Source organism: Limanda limanda, chromosome 1 (assembly GCF_963576545.1).
Source record: "Limanda limanda chromosome 1, fLimLim1.1, whole genome shotgun sequence".
Lineage (NCBI taxonomy): Eukaryota > Metazoa > Chordata > Actinopteri > Pleuronectiformes > Pleuronectidae > Limanda > Limanda limanda.
The window spans coordinates 26,384,002-26,402,877 of NC_083636.1; the positions used below are offsets into that span (position 1 = coordinate 26,384,002).

The following is an 18,876-nucleotide window of genomic DNA, read 5'->3' on the forward strand; positions in this document are numbered from 1 at the left end:
AGACGGACATATATGAACAAACCTTGTAGAAGAAAAGGTCAGAGAAATTGGTGCACCGCACTTCACAGTCTCAAAACTATTTTGAAGCAACTTACGTATTTTGAAGCGTCAAGTCAGAAACTGAAGTGACATGAACTGAAGTTTAAATCCTGAAAACTAGCCTGACCTGGACCAGGTGAGACTGGTGGGGTCGGTTTCCTTGGTAACCTTCTATGAAAAGACCCATCAGATTGCAAAAGAACGACACAACTCAATTTTCATTTTTGTTTTACTATAAACTCAAAATTACAATTTGTGTTTTTAATCATGTGGTATAATCAACATTTAAAAGTATTATTCAAATGTTTTTTTTTTCTCCATTTCAAGCTGCAAGAGTCAACGTGATAAAGTCACTGCTAAAATCGTTCAAGTCTCCCGAATGTAACAGAACCGACAACAAGCCCTTAAGTAGTGTTCTTCAGGTGCACGGACCCTCTTCCTCTCAGCGACGCTGAATTTTTGGCAATAGTAAATCCCACGAAAGAAAGAAAGTACCGCTAGCTAGCTACCGTTGATGCATCTCTGTACCAAAGGCAAAGTCAGCAAAAATTCTGTACAGGAAAACGTCATTTGGCAAAAGAAACAAACCAGATTCTTTGCAAATTCGAACTTCCTTCGCCTGGCTTTTTTTTTTCATTTGCTCTGATAAATAGTTCAAAAATATTGCCAGTTTTTCCAAAAACTAAAGTACCTCAACACCCACGTACCATACTATAGAAAAAGATGAAGTGAAAAGGAGATGTAAATAAAGATCTTTGCTTTTTTCGTACAGCTTATCATTAGAACGAACTCAGTTCTTTGAGTAATAAATTAACAAAAGAAGAAAAAGGATTAAATCATTGCACTTCAAGTAGCAACAGAAACAATAAGGGAAAGAAAACAAGATCATCTGATTCACCCACACACACAAACCCCATTTTTACAAGTGCACTATGAATTTGTTACAATAATATTCTTTAAAAAAAAATTAGATAGAAAGAAAAACTATTGCATAAAATCCCACCTCCCTTGTGGTCTAATCAAGACAGGGGTAAAATTACCTGAAAGTGAGAGTGGGAAGTGTTTATTAACCCTCAGACGCTCCCTTTTTGTATTGCTCATATATTGTATAAGAATATAAGACATACTGCAAGTCCTCCATGGCCTTTTTTTTTTTTTTGGCGGTCCAACAGTGGATTTCAGTCAGAGGAGGAACATCAGCACGCAACTCTTCATCACATTCGACCCTCCAGAGTTTCATTAATGAAAAAAAGAGATCACTCTCAGGGTGTAAGAAAAGCCAGTGTCGACTCTTGACAGTGTTCATTTGGCTGACAATGACCCCCGGTGGCTGAGAAAAGTGAGGAAGAGAGAGAAAAAAAAAAGAAGAATGGGAACAATCGTAGGCTCCGGATGTTTACAAAACTTCACCAAAGCGAAGCCGAAAAAAAGTCGTGATGAACAAAGGAGCAGAAAGCAGGAAGAAAATGTAACGTCTGCTCGAACGGAACGATATTCAAAAAAAATTCCCCCAAAAACGGATTCATTCAGAGTTTCTGTGTGGTCACAAAGTCGAGAATAATCCAGAGTGGAGCGGGCGGAGGGAAGGCGTGTCCCGAGCGAAGCCCCCCCGCACTTTGTAAACGATGCGGACGTAGCAAAATGTGTGTACCGTTAATGCATAAAGTGTGTAAACATACTCTTTTACACGTATCGTATACATGTGGAACTGAAAGAGAAGAGAATTCAAGTTGTTGTACATGTCTGTGATTATGTGAGTGCCAACATGCAGGTGAATTCTTTCATTAGAGCGACTCTCCGGGCCACACAGGCTGCCGCGCTGACGTCGGTGGAAGTGGAGGCGTGCGTGTGTGTGTGTGTCTGTGTGTGTCTGTGTGTGTGTGTGTGTCTAGCTCCCCTCGATGAGCTTGGCCAGCGTGTCCCGCAGCTCGGTCAGCTCGAAGATCTTGGTGTCCAGCAGCTCCAGCAGGGAGCGCAGGCTGGTGCGAAAGTCTTCTCTCTCCAGCTGGCTGCCCTCCAGCCGCTGCTCCAGGTCGCTCAGCTGGGCCTCCAGCGTCTGGTTCCTCGACTCCGAGTCCTGTCGCAAACAATACAACCTTTAATTCATTGTCTCATTTGTCAGAAAAGAAAAAGCTAAAGACAGAACGAAATAAAAAGAAGAACCTGGTTCTCAGTGTTTTTCACAGATTTTACTAAATTGTTGATTTAATTTAAAATTGATCAAATTTACATTGACATTAAATCAATCCTGAATTGTCAAGATTAAAAAAGTGAAATCATGATTTAGAAGGAAATTTTTAATGAAAAACTAAAATGTTACAGCAACAACTTGATTTTTCACATTGAGAAACTGTTTTATAATGACCTACAATGTAAACATGTTGAGATGTGGTCAAAATCAAATACTTTCACTCTTCTAACTTTTTAACAAATAATTCATGAATAAGTAAAGAGGCATGTTGACAGTAGTAATGTTAATACTGGATTTGAGTTACACTGTACTACTGGAAACGATGGGTTTGCCGCCATTTTGGCTCCAGTTTGTTGAACGAACAACAATCTCTGTCCACACACGCGTTTCCATTCAATACTAAAAATCCTGAAAAACAGGGTCAGTAACGCTTGTAATTGATTTTCCATGTTGTGTTCAACTGCTGTTTTCTACCCGTAGTAGAGGATCATGTGATAAGAGACTAACGAATCAGCGAAGGCTACATCGTCTCCACTAAAAAACAATTTGAAGGTCTACTTTACGTCATCGTTTCCAAACTGTTTTTGTGGCTCCAGAACTCTGGAGCAGTGTGGACTCCAGGTTTATCCGGAGCAGATATGAAAGTTTTTCTCTTTCATATTTACTGTTTCTGTGGCAGAATCTGCAACATGTTGATGTCAGCACAGTGTTTACTCGCCTGTAGTTTCTGAGAGAGAGAGTCTTTGTGGGACTGAAACTCGTGGGCACTCTGCACCTCTTCTTTAAGTTGCTCCAACTCCTGAAATATGTAGAAACGAGTAAAAAATGTTCAGACCAAACAGGATGCGTGTGTTTGGGAGCTCACATGACACCGACACGTCGACTGGTCCCACCTCCTCTTTGGCCCTCAGATCCAACTCCAGCTCCTCGATTGTTCGGTTTAGTTCTGTCTTCTGAGATTTGATGACCGTCGTCTGACCGCTCACACACTCCAGCTCCGTCACCTGGAAAACAAAAGAGAAACCTTCGTCTCGATGTGGGAAAAATAAACCCTTATATGTCTTATATTGTCAGAAGTCTGACACTTTATATTTCGGTGTTGTTTGTGCCCGGTGATCACCCGTTTGTGTAGCCTCTCCGCCTCGTCCTGATAGGCTGCCAGCTGCTGCTTCCACTGCTTGACGTTGGCTGTGGACTCGAGCAGAGCTGCTGTCAGCTTGGCGTTGTTCCCCTTGAGGGCCTCAAGCTCCGCCTCCCAGTGCTTATTGATGCTGGTCGAACTGGAACTACGGAGAGAAAAAAGGAAAAAATAAGAATGTGAGCGGGACAAACATTTATTTTCATTAGGATTAATCTGCCCATTCATTTCACTGCTAATCAGATTTTAGTCGATAAAATGTTTGAAACCTAGAGCTGGATAAAAAAAAGTTGATAATCTGATTAAAGCCGTAACCGACATTCCTTTATGTTTTATAAACTGATTTTCACTTGTAGGCCTAAAAATATAGACGATGGACATGTTTTGCATTAGACAAAGAAAATATAGGAAGTGTGCAGAATTTCAGAACTAGAAACTGTTTGGTTTTTCAGTTACAGCCTGATTCTGAAAAGTAGATGAGCAGCATCACATATAAAAGGTCAGAAAGACACTGAGGAGCTGGAACCGAATGAAAATCCTCATCGGAAACACTCTGCCTTTCCATTTCTGACTTTAATCAGGTCGCATTGTCGCTGTGACCTCATGTTTACCTGTGTGTGAAGAGCAGTGCATTCTGGGAAGGCTCTGCTCTGGCTTCAGCGGGTGGCGGTGGCTCTGGTGTGACTCTGTCTTCGTCCGTGCCGTTGATGCTCTCAGGGGTCAAAGGTGACAGCAGGTCACCCGGGGCCGACTCCTGATTTGACATTTTGGTGAGACAAGTCAAAGACATTATTTGTTAAATCAACATTTAGTCAATCTGCTTCTTTCTTTTCACACCGAGAACTCGATGAGAATATTCACACCACTCTCGTGTCTGTCTGTTGTGTACGGAGCCATGAGAGACTTAGCCTAGCTTAGCGCAAAGACTGTAAAGAGGGGGATAATGCTAGCCTGGCTCTGACCTCGAACACTGACATATTAACACCTCACATTCCCACAGTGCTCTGTCAGACATGGGATACTTCACACTGCTCCACTCATCTGTTCAGATAACATCTCTGTGTCTTTCCCACGGAAGGCCTCTCTGTTATGTAAATCCTCCATAATTAAGAGTCACAGTATTTGGCACCTGGTGCAGGAGATGACAGGGTAGCATTGTTACTACGGGAAACAGAATATAAAGTTATGAAGGCAGAGGATTGTTCCTCACTCTCTCACAGGCAGCGGACGTTACAATGTTGGCGTGAATGAAATTTGAAAGTCTCGGGCCGATCTTATATATATTTTTAAACCTCTTCTGCACAAGGACAAAAATATTTTCCAATGACTTATGAGAAAACTGCTTCTCTCACTGTGTTTCTGGGTATTTACATTGAAAGAGATGGATTTAGCACAGAGGACAGATCAGGACAGCATTTGATTCAGACCTGCACAGCGTGGAAACTTATCAACGGACTACTTTGATGTGCAAGTGATTTGGCAGCTCAAATTTTTTATGAATGAAAGAAATAACTCATGACATGTTGATTGCTGAGCTTCAGAGGTGCTGGTGGGTGGATCTAGTTACCTACAGGTAAGCTGTTTCCCACTCTTTATGCTAAGCTTAACTAATCAGCCGCTAGCTGCAGATATACATTGAATGTGTAGCCATGAGAGTGGTGTTGATCCTTCACCTTGGATTTTGAGACACAACAAGTTTTCAGTGATAAAATGTTCATAATTCCATGCTCTCAAAAATCAACCAGATTTTCAGCAGTAATGCAGAATGGGAAGTTATGAGCCTTATCATCTCTGAACGGTTCAGACCCCTCATGACTACTGGACACAACAAACACTTCAGATCACAGGAAGTTTCCACCACGTCTCAATTTGTTGATTCAATTTGTTGATTCAATTTGTTGATTCAATTTGTTGATTCAATTTGTTTCTTTTGTTTATTGTCTCTCTACTGTCAGTTAACGTGTCAGAGCACAAACATTTCAGAACTGATTTCAATTGTCACGTTGTGTCTCTTTTTGTCTCTCTTTCTCAAACATCCCTAATTTTATCAGACTTTTGCTTTTTGAGAGCATGAAAGGAGAAGCGGAGGGTCGTCAGCGGGAGGTTCTGGGAGAAAGGGATCCTCTGGTTGTTACTCTAACTTCAAGATGATGGATGAGGTTGTTAGAGACCGATGACAGGGTGGTCCCCGGGAAAGGAAGACCAGCTTATTACACCAAAACAACATTGTATCTCTAAGTGATGAGCCTGGGCTTTATTCATATGCAAAAAGCCACAGATCCATCGTTGTGCACCCACAGCTCAGACAGAGCATTATTACTTTATGTTGCACAGAAGACAAATATGGCAGGGGAGACACCAGGGGGAGGTGTGGATCATTGACTGGGGGTAAGACTGGGAAAAAGGGGCCATCGGATCAGAGTCATGGAAATTACTCTTTCCAGGTTTTTTTCCTTTTACCTTCTTTTTACCAGGTTTGCTGAGTGACAACACATTCCTTTTGGCAGCGGCGCTCTGAGGAGGAGTGGTTAGGGAGGTAGAACCAGCCACAGGGTGTTTGTATAGTGGCTGGAACAGCATCGTGTCAGTGAAACATAAATCAACTGGTTCCATTAATTTCTCATCTATTTGTAATGAGCAGGGATTCACACAGGGTGGTCCTTCACTTAGTCATAATCAAGAGGCTCCTTATCAACATCATTCACATATTAACACTGAATTATTAGATCATAGATACTGAGTGGAGAAATGAACCCAGTGAGCACACACATTAGTTGGATTAACATGAATTACATACTGGAATGACACTAGATCAGTAAAGGCCAAGAATCTTTCAACAAATAACCTTTTTATTTTTTTATGCTAGTGTTGCTACTCACTGGAATCTGTCATGTGGAGTAGCAGGACCTATCAGATGTCGTTTCAAGCAAGTTGTATTAGTAAAATCATAAATAAACCTCAACCTTTTCTACCTATCTGTAACATGTTACAGAGGTTCCCTTCTTTAAAGTGGCCTCCGAGTGTAAAATGTGTGTGAGGCAACAACAATGAAATGGTGTTTTTTACCTGGGAGGGGCTGCTGACGAGCTCTATCTTCTCCTGAGACTTCTCCTTCGCTGCCCGCGCTGCCTCCTTGAACTCAGCAAATTTCTCTGCAAACTAAGAGTAACAGGAGCAACTTAGAACTGTAACAACACGAGCCTGAATACGAGACAACCCCCTCACCCTCTCTGTCTAATATCTGTTTTCAACGACAACACCTTTGATATTGATGATAGGTGTTTTCATGTTTCATCTAAGATTCATCTAAGGACAATAACACTGAAGCCTTTTCTGTTAGATAATGTTAAATAAAAGGTTTTGTCGTTTATCTAGTGTTTGTTGTTCTCTGCTCATAAACAAGAGCTTCACTCAGGAGCAAAAATCTGTCTTTAAACTTGAAAGAAATAATCATGTTCCATTTACTCTGATAATTATTTATATCAACTGTTGTGAAATTGTCAATCTTGATATAATATTTGTCTTTGTTTATTAGTGACAGACAACACTGAGGCTACCAACAACCCATAATAACCCACTCTGCAGAGGACACAGTTACACTGGAACAAACTTCATTCATAAGGCGACCCCCACTCAAACTCCTTTATAGAAAGAAAAACATAAATCCCTGACACTCAGATCAGAACAGCTGGATTCTTTCAGACACATCTTTATGAGAAAGTTCCCTGGGGCCAAACTGGTTCTGTTTCCTGTGTCCTCACCTTGACCAGGAGACTCTCAGACGAGAAGCCGAGGCCATAGACTGTGTTCGCCCGGCTGTCGGCCCACTGGCCGAACTTTTGTGACGTCTTGGTGAATGTCATGTTGGGGGTGATGGTGCTGTTGATGATGGCCTGTGGACGACAAACACACACATGGCTGAGCCACACGACGGCTTTTCAAATTCAAAGGTAAAAATAAATGTTGTACGGCTGCCTTGGGCTGAAGCAGCTGGATATCTGATATTTGCTGGGACTGTGTGTGTGTCTGTGTGTGTGTATGTGTGTGTGCGTGCGTGCATCCGTGTTATATAGACGTGGGTTTTTGCTTTCCTACTGTAAACAGGAAGCAGTCAATGAGGAGTCCTAAGGCGACCGTTCTGTTATTGATGGTTGTGAGGATTTATAGTTTCACAAATTAACTGCTGCTGCTGCCTCTCAAAGTTATTGCCATAAAAACAATTGAGCTGGACAGTTCATTAATTTGATTTCGTTTTATAGAGGTGAAACAATAAGTTGATTAAATGATTCGTCGCCCAACAGAAAACCAATGGGAAACTACTTTGGAAATCATTCTTTAAACATTTTATAGATCCAGCTGCTGAAGTTTGAGAATTTTCTGCTGCTTATCTCTGTCTGGACAGACCATTGAAACACTTCTCATCAGCAGCAACACTGTAGATGTTCAAACTTCCCATGTTTCCAAACACCTCTAAGGCTGATTTAAAAGTCGAGCTTGGAAACCAAAGCTGACATCACGGCTGAGAGCTCCCGCTCCAGTTTGTGTCCACGTGCAAACGTGAGTCCAACATTCAATAGAAAAAATCAATAAATTGAATCTTGAACACATGCAGTATATGGGGGAAAAGGATTGAAAATGTTTTACTGTAGTACTTTATAATATGTAACTATAACTCTGGGACACAAACACTACATGACAATAAGGGGTTTGAATCCAATTTAAATATACAACTTGGAAACTCTTGACACTACACAAAAACTTTTGAGTTTTGCAATTTTCTGAAAACCTCAAATTAGCTGAACACTGCACATGCAGTGTTTTCATTTTCAAAAACATGTTTGCGCACTTCTGAAATCTGGGAAGCAACACAATCAGAACAATTTGCCTTTGTGTGGCATCTGTCTCTGTGTGCGTGCTTTCTTCCCTGCTGAGAAGACGTGTTGTTGTGGGGATGAAGATGTCCTTCAGCACCAGCCCACCCGATCTCTGCTATTTCCAGCTGAACCCAGCACAGCTAACTTGCTGGTTTAACAACAGACGTAGTCGCCCAGAGAGACTATTGCATAACCCGGCTAACTCCACCCATGCACCTCTCCCAAGACTAAAATAATCCCTGCCACATAGATTCGACCGGCCCGGACGCCCCTTCACAGCGTCAGCACGGAGAGGCGATCGAAGTGGGAGATTCTGATGATTGATGTTGATTAGTTCAAACTTTATTGATACCTGTGTATATTTAGGTGGAGATTTTTCTTATTTGGGGCAATGACAATCAGTGGTTTGGTACAATAAGTAAAAGCTACAGGTGGATATTAGGGTCACCTTTAGTTATCTGTTCTGTTGTCTCGCTTTGAGCAACAACTCAATTAGAAGCACACACAATTTAACAATAGAAATGTCATATGAAGTAGAGGGTTCTCGCCTCTGGAGTTTCCTGACGCCCAACACCACGGTTGTCCCGCACAGGCGGCTGTTTCAGCTAGCGGTTCAAACAGTGTTTTTGTGCGTGTGTGTGGGTGTGAGTGTGTGTGAGAGAGAGAGACAGCCTAAGGACCAAGGAGGATGAGGGACAGCACTAAACCATAAAGGATGTGGTGGTTCAGGGGGTGTAGCTTCGGCATTGATTTTAAAATGAGCCTCAGCTTTCCAGATTCCCACTCACAAGCAGTTGATTAACTTTTTCAAATGTCATGACGTGAGAAACCGCCCAAACGGTTGAATCTACGTTAAAATTGGCCAAGATGGTTCAAAACACTAGATGGCGTTATGAGCCATGTTCGACCCAATTGATATTAGAACCAGCATTAATGTATTTCATCAAATAACAGTCATATAATGAGTTTAAAGAAATTCCTTTAAGTGTGCAGTATCTCTAAATGTGACATTCATATGTTTTTTATGTTTAAGATATGGTTCTGAAATGTGAGGATCTTTCCACTGGGTCATTGTTCAACTGAACTTTTCTACGGAACAGAGATGCTGTAATAAAAAAAACATCCCATCAAGGGAGGAAACGACACACAGACTGACCTTAGATCCATCCAGGCTGATGATTCGATATACATTCCTGGTACTGTCGTAGAAGTAGGAGACCGTGACAGCGTGTTTACTTGTGGGAACCCAATTCTTCTTGGTGCTCGGGTCAATCTGGAAGACGTGGGCCCGTGTGCTGAAGATGGGCTGTTCTCTGCAGAGGAAGGAGAGATGGAGGGATCAACATCTGGTTTCACTGTATGACTTTAACTCTGTGGTCAACCTGCCTGTAATGTACGGCATGCAACGAAAACACTGGCCTGTGAGGAGAAAAAATACTTTAATTACACAGACAATAGACAAATACACTTTGTGTGTGTGGGAGTTTCTGTCATCACTGCTGTCTCAGACATTCCAGCTAAAGTATGTTTGAAACATCCTGTTGTTTTAAGATCTTCCCGTGAGTTAAAGTTGAATAAGAATAAAGACAGGCCACCTGCAGAGCTGTAATCATTATACACACAGTGATGGGGATCACATACAGGTACAACTTCAACTAAAGGGAGAACCTAGTTCCATTTTTGAAAAACAGTATAGATAGACTCAAAAAGTCTGCACAGTAAGTTATCTCTGCCTGCTTAGTGACCAGTAGTTCAAGTAGACATAAAGTTTAATTACAGTTCATAATAACCAAAGACAAACCAATGAACCATGAGTCCACAGACATTCAGCAAAGTCTTTAGGATTCATCGTCAGAGGACCATGAATATCTGTACAAACTAATTGCATCAGCCGACGTGGGAGGTGTTGAAGATATTTGACAGAAATACTGGAAACTTTGACCTGCTGCAGGCGCTGGAGAAAAGTCACAGAATCCCAACTGTTGGCGGGATTTATCCTCTGAGGAACATGAAACAACAATCCAATCAGAGCTCAAAACAAAGTGGTGCACCGACCAAACTCTAGCACCCCCACCATCACAGCTGACAGACACACAGGCAAATGTGCGAGTAAAGCTCCACATCAAATACCCAACACCAAAGTAGGAAGAGGGGAAGTACTGAGGAATTTGATAATTCAGAGGAGTGAGAGACAGCTCCCAGATCCCAAGACATCCATAATTCACTTTCCTGCTGTGTTGTTGTATTATCAGTGACTGGAAGAGGGGGGGGTGACACGCTGCAGAACAAGTGTGCTTGTGTGGCAATGTACAAATGTAAAGGCACACGTGTACACAACTTCCATCATCACCTGTCATGTTGTTAAGTGGCAACACAAGACCAGATTTACATGTTCAGATCTCGTAATAAAACATGGAAATTAAGAATGCCAGCTCCATTATATAGGCCTGCTGTAGTTTTTCATAAAAAACAAATAAACCACTGCAGAGTCATAATCATGTATTCAAAAATAAAATGCAAACAATCATAAAGCCAATATTTATGCAACATGAATGATATTCAGTGCATCTAAAAACAAGCAGTAACACTGACGAAATAGTTCAAAAGTTAAGAAAAAAGGCCTCGGATAAGAAATGCAGCGTTCTGACCTGGAGGAGGAAAGAGACCGTCAGAGATTGGAGCGTCTTTCTTTAAACCTACTGCCTCGAGTCGGCGGATGAGATCAAAAATCAGGGAGGATTCGTGCATTTTTGAAAGAAGCAAGCTGAAGGGCATTTATGCTAATTCCTTTCTACTTTTAAACATAAAAGAGGCGGCGCTCACACGGATTGATTGGAGCTAACAAGACCATGTGGGGTCAGATCGATTATGTGCACATAGTTTGTACACATCCATGTTTCTCTCACTGCTAGGGTTTGGGTGTCAGTCATTTCTTTCTAAACACTACTGCTACACCTGACAGAGGCAGCTCCCAGTGACCGGCTCGGATGTTTTTTATCTAGAAAAGCGGCAGGCTGCTATAGTCAGGTCCTGTATGTGTGGGCACGTGCAGGCCAGACCTGACCAGCAGCGTGTTCCCGACATGAAGCGGATGAAGCGATGCAGCGATGCCAAAGGTGACCTGGAAGCACCTGTGCTGACATACAGGGAGATCAGCCGGCCCTGGACGCCCTCCAACCATCGCTATGGATCAAAAGCTCCCAGGGTCTTGGATTAAAAGCAAAACAAGCGATACGCGTCTGATTGTGGTTTCAATGCTCATGGAAATCTATAACGGACTCAGAGCAGATTTTTTGCGTGGAGATGTACAGACTCAGGTAATATCCTGAACAAGTCATCTCCTCCAGCTCAATATAAGAACAGGGGATTTAAATGGATATTAAAGCTTAACAACAGAAATGGACAGTAGCATTTGCATAACCCTCAATAGAAGAATATACACAGACAATTAATTTCAATTTATCAATATATTGGTTAGTCAACTGACAAAATATTAAATCTATGTCGACTCTGTGACATTGAGAAAGACATTTTTTTTCGTTTCTCAACATTTTATAGATCAAAAATGTTATCCAAAATATCAAATAAATAAACATTTTGATTATTTATCTCCTGAACAAAATATTCAGAGCAAATCTGCAACACGTACACAGCAATTATTTCTTAATCATTTATTGAAAAGTGCCGATCACAGCATTCCCTATAGACCAAGGTGTCATCTAAGAATGTATTGTACTGTCAATTGTGCAAAAGCCAAAATGATTCAGTTTACAGTATTTTAAATAAACAGAGATAAGCAGCAGAACATTCTCAAACTGCAGCAGCTGGATCTATAAAATGTTTAAAGAATGATTTCCAAAGTAGTTTCCCATTGGTTTTCTGTTGGGCGACAAGTCATTTAATCAACTTATTGTTTCACCTCTAAAAAACGAAATCAAATGAAAATCTTGACCTGATGATGGTATAAATTCAAAAGTCAGGGGTCACAAAGGTTACTGAGCTCCCTGCTGAGGGGAACATAATGTTTCATGGTGGCACCAAAATAAAAGTCGGCCGGAGTCATCATTTGCAGACCATGAATCTCTCAACAAACATATCTGATACAGGCATCAGAATGAAAATGTGGATCCAAATCGATTCACAGATAATTGAGATCCTGCCGTTTTCTGCACTACAGGCCAAACAAACAAGATCCTACAAGACATAGCTACAACCATTCTAGTGGTACAATGAATCAATGAATCTAGATGTAGCCAAGCAACAATACAGGCTCTTTATTTTGACATTGGGATCATTCATATCCCTAATGAGACTTCCAGGGAAACCAAATTTGATCGTTTGGTGTCCGCCGTGTCCCTGGTCGTCTTCTCTGGGACACGCTGGTTGTTCCCCTCTCTGTGGAGCTCTCCCCTCGTCCCAGTCAGTGTGTTAATTAAATCAGTAGAGTTGAGACCCGGCAGATGTTATTTAAAGATAGAGACGGTTAATCAGAGAGTTGGTGGCAATGTGCACCCGGGATTAACACCGGATCACACCCACTGGCAGCTCAGCAGTGGAGATGGGAATAATATAATGTTCTGTAAATATTAATATGCGTGTTAAATACAGCATGCAGGATATTTGTGAAGTACAGTACATGGGTGAGTACTCTGCTACCAAGAAAGGAGAAGAGATGGAAATAAAGCTATCACTGCTGGGGAAGTTTAGTGTGAGTCAGTGATCATCATGAAAATCATATTTGTTTTATTCAAACATAATTTGCTGACTGAAAACTCCCTTTATTAATATCAGGACAGGTTGGGAAGGGTTCAAGCTTACAGTGGATAATAATTCTTCGTACATTTTAAAACAATGAGTACTTGATTTTAAACAGAGGTAGAGAAAACTACTTTAATTTAATTCCCAATTGTCTACAGCTGAATGAGCTATCGCGTTATTAAGAAGAAAAGTCGGTATCTGTGTAGAAGACATAGAAATGAAGATACAGCAATGATCCAGTTTTGCAGTGTAGAACTAGAAAGTCCTGGTATTTTAAAGCAAAGAGAAATAAAGCCTAAATAATGTTGTTTTTTGGGGACTGATAGTGATCATGTTAATTGGGGGTTTAAAAAACAACTGTATCCATGAGTATATTTATTATAAGGTTGTTCTAACTTTTAATAACAGAACTACACAAAAACTAGAAAACAGATTTTATTGAAACTTGATGGACGGATGGGCTATATGCAAAGGAAGCAGCAAATAACTTTGGGGGAGCAGATTCAATTAAAAGGGGCAGATCCAGGATTTTTACATTTCGAGATAGTACATTTGGACATTCAAGGGAATTTCTCAAAAAAGAAAACAGCGGTATTGAATTAAAGATTTTTACTGTGCAGAATGTTATACAGATGAAAATTCGAGCTGTCAGAGCTTTTAAAAACTATGATGTTGCTTCTGGATGGTTTTAAGAGGGCAGATGTGATCAGATGCTGGTTTGGATTAAGTCAATTGAACCGATAACAAAAACTGTTCTAATGCTGTTTAACACAGTGGTCAAGTCTCAGCTCTCAAAAGGTTGACCTGACCAGACTGTAGCGGGTCATTTTTATATTCAGGGTGTTAGTCCGACAGCGTGGCCTAGATCAGAATCTGCCCGCGGCGGTGTGTGTCTCAATGAGAGTGTGTGGTGATTGTTAGCCCATAATCCCTTTTCACAATGAAACGTACTGAGGCATTCAAGTCTCAATGACAAGTGCTTGGACAGAGGAATCTGACCGCAGATGTTATCAAATCAGCAGTTCTCCGCTTACAACTCGCACATGAACGTGCACACACACACACACACACACACACACACACACAAACACAAACACAAACACACTCACACACACACACACACACAGGTGTTTGTACGAACGCATACAAAGATATGTGCTGTCTGGGAATGAAAAGGTAACATGCTCAGATTGCAAATCTTTACGAGTAAGTTGATGATGAAGTTTGACCTCTGCCTTTTCTAAGACCTTAATTATTCATAGTTTTCCCATGTATAGATACTATTTTTAGTAAGGCTGCAATTCACAGCATTTGTTTTATTAACATCTAACGTCATTAATGATGTAAACCATCCAATACAATATGCAAGTGTGTGGCATTTTTCACTATTCTTGCTTGAAATTCACTAATGGTGGACGATGGATCATGATGGATCAACCAGATCCTGGATCGTGACCGTGATGGAGGATGGTGATCGTGGTGGCAGCTGATCGTGCACCACGATCCAGGGATTATGAAAAGAACTAGATTACTCCCTTAATTTCGGTCGGGCATTTTCTCATGTATAAATACTTTAAACAACGAAGCACTTCTGTGCGTCCTGGGAGCGGGATCCCTCACATGTGGTGAAGGAATGATAACTAATTCTAGGCCATTTGGTCTCTGTTGGTTTTTCATCATGCTTTCTGGGTAAGTCTGCTAAACCGGTTTTTAGATTGCATTCATTGAAACTTGATTGATTGATTCAAAAAGGGCAGGTTCCCAACTGCCACTGTGTGTGACTAATCAATAAACCAATTGTTTCCGTTCTACTTCACGTTCTTAGCGATAATAATTCACGTTACGGTTATAAAAGACTCAACACTCATCAGCAACATGAAAAATAAAACAGCAAGAAAAATGGAAATAATCTGACGACAACATGAGCAGACGCCCCGTCTATCACCGGAAAAATAACCCTGCATTATAGCGGCTGCCTGCGTCGTCATGGAAACGGCCCACATGACTCAGGGCTGGTCATGAGCCGTGAACATCTTCCAACTCTGTCTCTCCCCTGTCCTTCCCACATGCTCTCTCGCCCAATCCAATCCCGGTGTCCCTGTCGGTTAACCCACTCGCAGAGGGAGGCAGCCGGGGCTTGGCAAGGCAAACACCTCCAGCTGAAAACACCCATATGTCATATGCAGCACTGAAAGGCTTCAGAGGCCACAGGAGAAGGATTGTTCACATGATCATATGCAACACCATCTTGGCAGAAATTTGCTTTTTTAAATTATTTTATTTAATGACATTTTTGTGCCATGTCCATTCCACCACTTCTTTCTCTTTGTCTGGATGTAAACAGTCAAACAACAAGGGCGTTGAAGTATGTCCTTTTTCAGATCACCTCTCTTTGACCTATGAAATATCATAAAGATGTTATGCAAAGAGTTGACCCCAGCCTACATGGTCATGCACCATTCAACCAACATGTGAACTGTGTATCATAGTTCTGTCATAAGGAGTTTATCACAGCTCCTGTATCCATCACTTTATCCCTAGCATCACATTTTAATGCACCGGAGATAAAATCGAGTGTCCAATCTTTTATAGCTTAGTTAGTAAATACATCGTGCTTTTCTTTTCCTTAACTGTGACATTAAGACTAGTCAATCAATGTTAACCAAATTAAAGTTTTACACCCCATATTTGCAAACCACTTTTTTCCTCATATAGGGATTAACAACGTGTACAAGGTGTGAGCCTGCTGTCCTTATCCCTCGACGAGGGTGAGGATAAACTATGGAAAATTGGAGGGTGAGGATAAACTATGGAAAATTTGTGTTGATTTGCCGTCACCAGTTAATGTGGTGACTGAGTCCAACTGGCAGAGGTGTGTCAATGAATTATCTTCTCACGAACACTGTGGCTGAATGGGACTATGACACTAAGTTAACAGGTTGGAGTTTGTCTGAGTTTTTCGTTTTCCATCTCAATCCTCTGATCTCTTTTACACTTGTATCAACGTGCTATGGTTGCATCTGCCTAAATTGTTGCTGCTGACTAACAACCTATTGTTTGTACTTGTTTCTTTTGCCAGTAAAAGATATGTATGTGCTGAATGTTGTCACCATATGCATTACGTTTCGTGAATACTGATTGCAGAATACAGCTTTCCGCAAAGTATTCCTTCCTCCTGTGTTTTATTAATGATATCATCAGCTGTTAGTCAATTTCAACTGGACACACTAATAACTCCTATGTCATCACACTTGAGAACAGTCAATACTGACGATTGATCCCCTTGGGGGTTATTGAACAATTCCAATCAATAATTTGCGCTCCAAAAATATATATCTGTTTCTACTGAGACCAGGCTGACTGCAAATCAATCTCTGACATGCTGGCCTGACCGGTGCAGTAGAACGTATTCCCTGGACAGTTGTATTCCAAGTGCCAGCCACGTTTCAGGGCGACAAGCTTGTTTACCATCATCTATTATACAAGAACAGAAGCTCCAGTACTTCTCCGAGCAGCCAAGTCTGACTGGCTAATTAAGGGCTGAGGGCACAGGACATGCTCTCGGCCTGTGTCGGAGGAATTGGTGGTGGACCGGATTATAAACCATTGGCCTTGAGAATTACAGAGGATGTGCTTTGCATGAGGAGGTAAGCACTTCAGCCCACCCCTGCTGCCCCATCCCATCCTCCAACCACAATACGACAACAAACCAATCACATGCTACATCATCTGCTTTCATCTGGAGTAAGAACTAGGTCGCTCTTGATCAGGAGAATCGCCATACATCTGCAGGTTGAGCCACATGCATCGCATGAGCCAAGTGTACGAGAGATCATCACCGTCTTGATGCTGATGTTAAGAGGTTTATCTCTCCCTGGCAGCACAAGATGAATTATAACACTCTTTTATGGCGTCATTTTCTGTATGGGACAATCAAAAAAACAATAATGCGTGTGTCTTACTTTCCAAAAACCATTTCAATCACACTCAGTCAATAACAGCAGTAGTGTATACTTCTAGACAGCATAACACATATGACTATGTCTGCAAACAATGATTCTCTTTAATATCCTCTATATATCTTTTGAGTTAATCGATTATACATTTGGTTTATGAAACATCAAAACCATTTCGCTGAATGGATAATGACATCTTTCAAAAGTCCTGGAAAAACACAACACCAAAATATGTAGTTAATATTGATAACTGACACAGAAAACGTACAAAAATCTTCTCTTCTTGAGATAATTCGTACCATCATTGATTGATTCTGATTATTTTTCAGTACAAAAACGAAGTATTATCAACCATATTATTATTACCAAGTTATTCACTGCTCTGACCTGTTGTCTGACATCAATAAACCAATAAAATCCTTCTACAAACCATAAAGCACACGACTATATCTGTAACTAACAATTATCTTCATTATCCTCTATTCTGCTGAATATCTTTTGAATTCATCGCATTTATGTTTGGTTAATGACACATCAAGACATTTCGCTGAACTCATGGTTACGTCTGTCAAAAGTCCAGGAAAAACAAACCACCCAAATAACAACAATTTCTGCTCGATCCTGATTCTTTTTCAGTCCATTAATGAATAAATTCCCATTTAAACAGGATTGATTAACTTCCATTTCAACCATATTAATCACATTGTGCCAAGTTATTCACTGATTATGATTATTATGATATCATGTGATTATTTTTCAGTACAAAAACGAATTATTATCAACCATATCATTATTACCAAGTTATTCACTGCGTTGACCAGTCGTCTGACATCAATTCTAAAACAGAAGCCTTCTTCAAACCATAAAGCACATGACTACCTCTGCAACTAACGATTATCTTCATTATCCTCTACTCTGCTTAATATCTTTTGAATTAATTGATTACACATTTGATATATACGAGAAACATCAGAACATTTCTCTGAGCAGTTACGTCTGTCAAAAGTTCAGTTAAAAAAACAAACCACCCAAATATTCGGTCCATAAACGAATAGCTTCATCTCCACATGTGACTGATTTAACCTCCTACACAGAATAAATCACGTTATTGTTATGATTGGTTATTCACTGCATCCGACCTGTGGTCTCACATCCAAACAGCAGCCTGCTTCATTACAGTCGGATCTCTGTGCTTCGGTCACCTACACGTCACAACGTGGGCACAATAGTGTAGTGTTGTGTGTGGGACACTTTGCCAGCTCCGTGCATTCCTCCACCCGCTATTCCCCATGTGTTTGCTAACTTCCCAGGAACTAACAGGAGCACTTCGCAGTTAGCACGAGGTGGCTAACCCCCTCCCGCTGAAAGCTCGCCTCGTACAGTACAGCCCCCCCACACACACCCTGACACGTTGAGGGGAGAATAACAAGTTACCTACCCCATGTTGGCTGGAAGCTGGAGGTGGAGGCTGGAGGTGGAGGTGGAGGGGCTGGAAGCTGCTGCTCGCCGGTGGGCTCCGGTGGGCTCCGGAGGGCGATGTGAGCGGGGTTAGCTGTCTGGTCCCCCCCCTCTGTCTCTCGCTCTCTCTCTCTCCCCGCCTGGCAATGAGCCGCTGTGGTCGCTGCTGGGACTTCGCGGCCGGTGGAGCCACGGTTGCCGTTGTCAGTCCGACATGACTCGTTGTTGTTGTTGTTGTTGTTGCTGCTGCTGTTGCTATGCCCTTGGGTACATTGTGGTGGCTGGCGGCTGGTTTCACCCCGTGCCCGTGAACGCACCGCAGCCCTGGCAGTAGTGGATGCTATAGCTAGCTACAGAGAGGAACTCCTCCTGAGCCCGGGCGGGGATTAGCGACCCGGACTCCCCCCCGGCAGGACCGTGGGTTTACAGCCCGGTTCCACTCACAGAGCCGGAGCTGCCTTT

General features: G+C 41.6%; 1 protein-coding gene across 1 annotated transcript; it reads right to left on the reverse strand.

Annotated features, from left to right (window-relative positions):
* Positions 1–302: 302 nt before the first annotated feature.
* LOC133003930 (homer protein homolog 1-like) lies at positions 303–18,470 on the reverse strand. The gene is made up of 9 exons (XM_061073765.1): positions 18,395–18,470; positions 9,399–9,555; positions 7,130–7,261; positions 6,435–6,527; positions 3,980–4,122; positions 3,351–3,516; positions 3,124–3,234; positions 2,949–3,029; positions 303–2,116 (listed from the first exon to the last, which is right to left on the reverse strand). Exons 1-9 carry the CDS (start codon positions 18,397–18,399, stop codon positions 1,928–1,930), a joined length of 1,077 nt encoding a protein of 358 aa, XP_060929748.1. The 5' UTR covers positions 18,400–18,470; the 3' UTR covers positions 303–1,927.
* Positions 18,471–18,876: the final 406 nt, after the last annotated feature.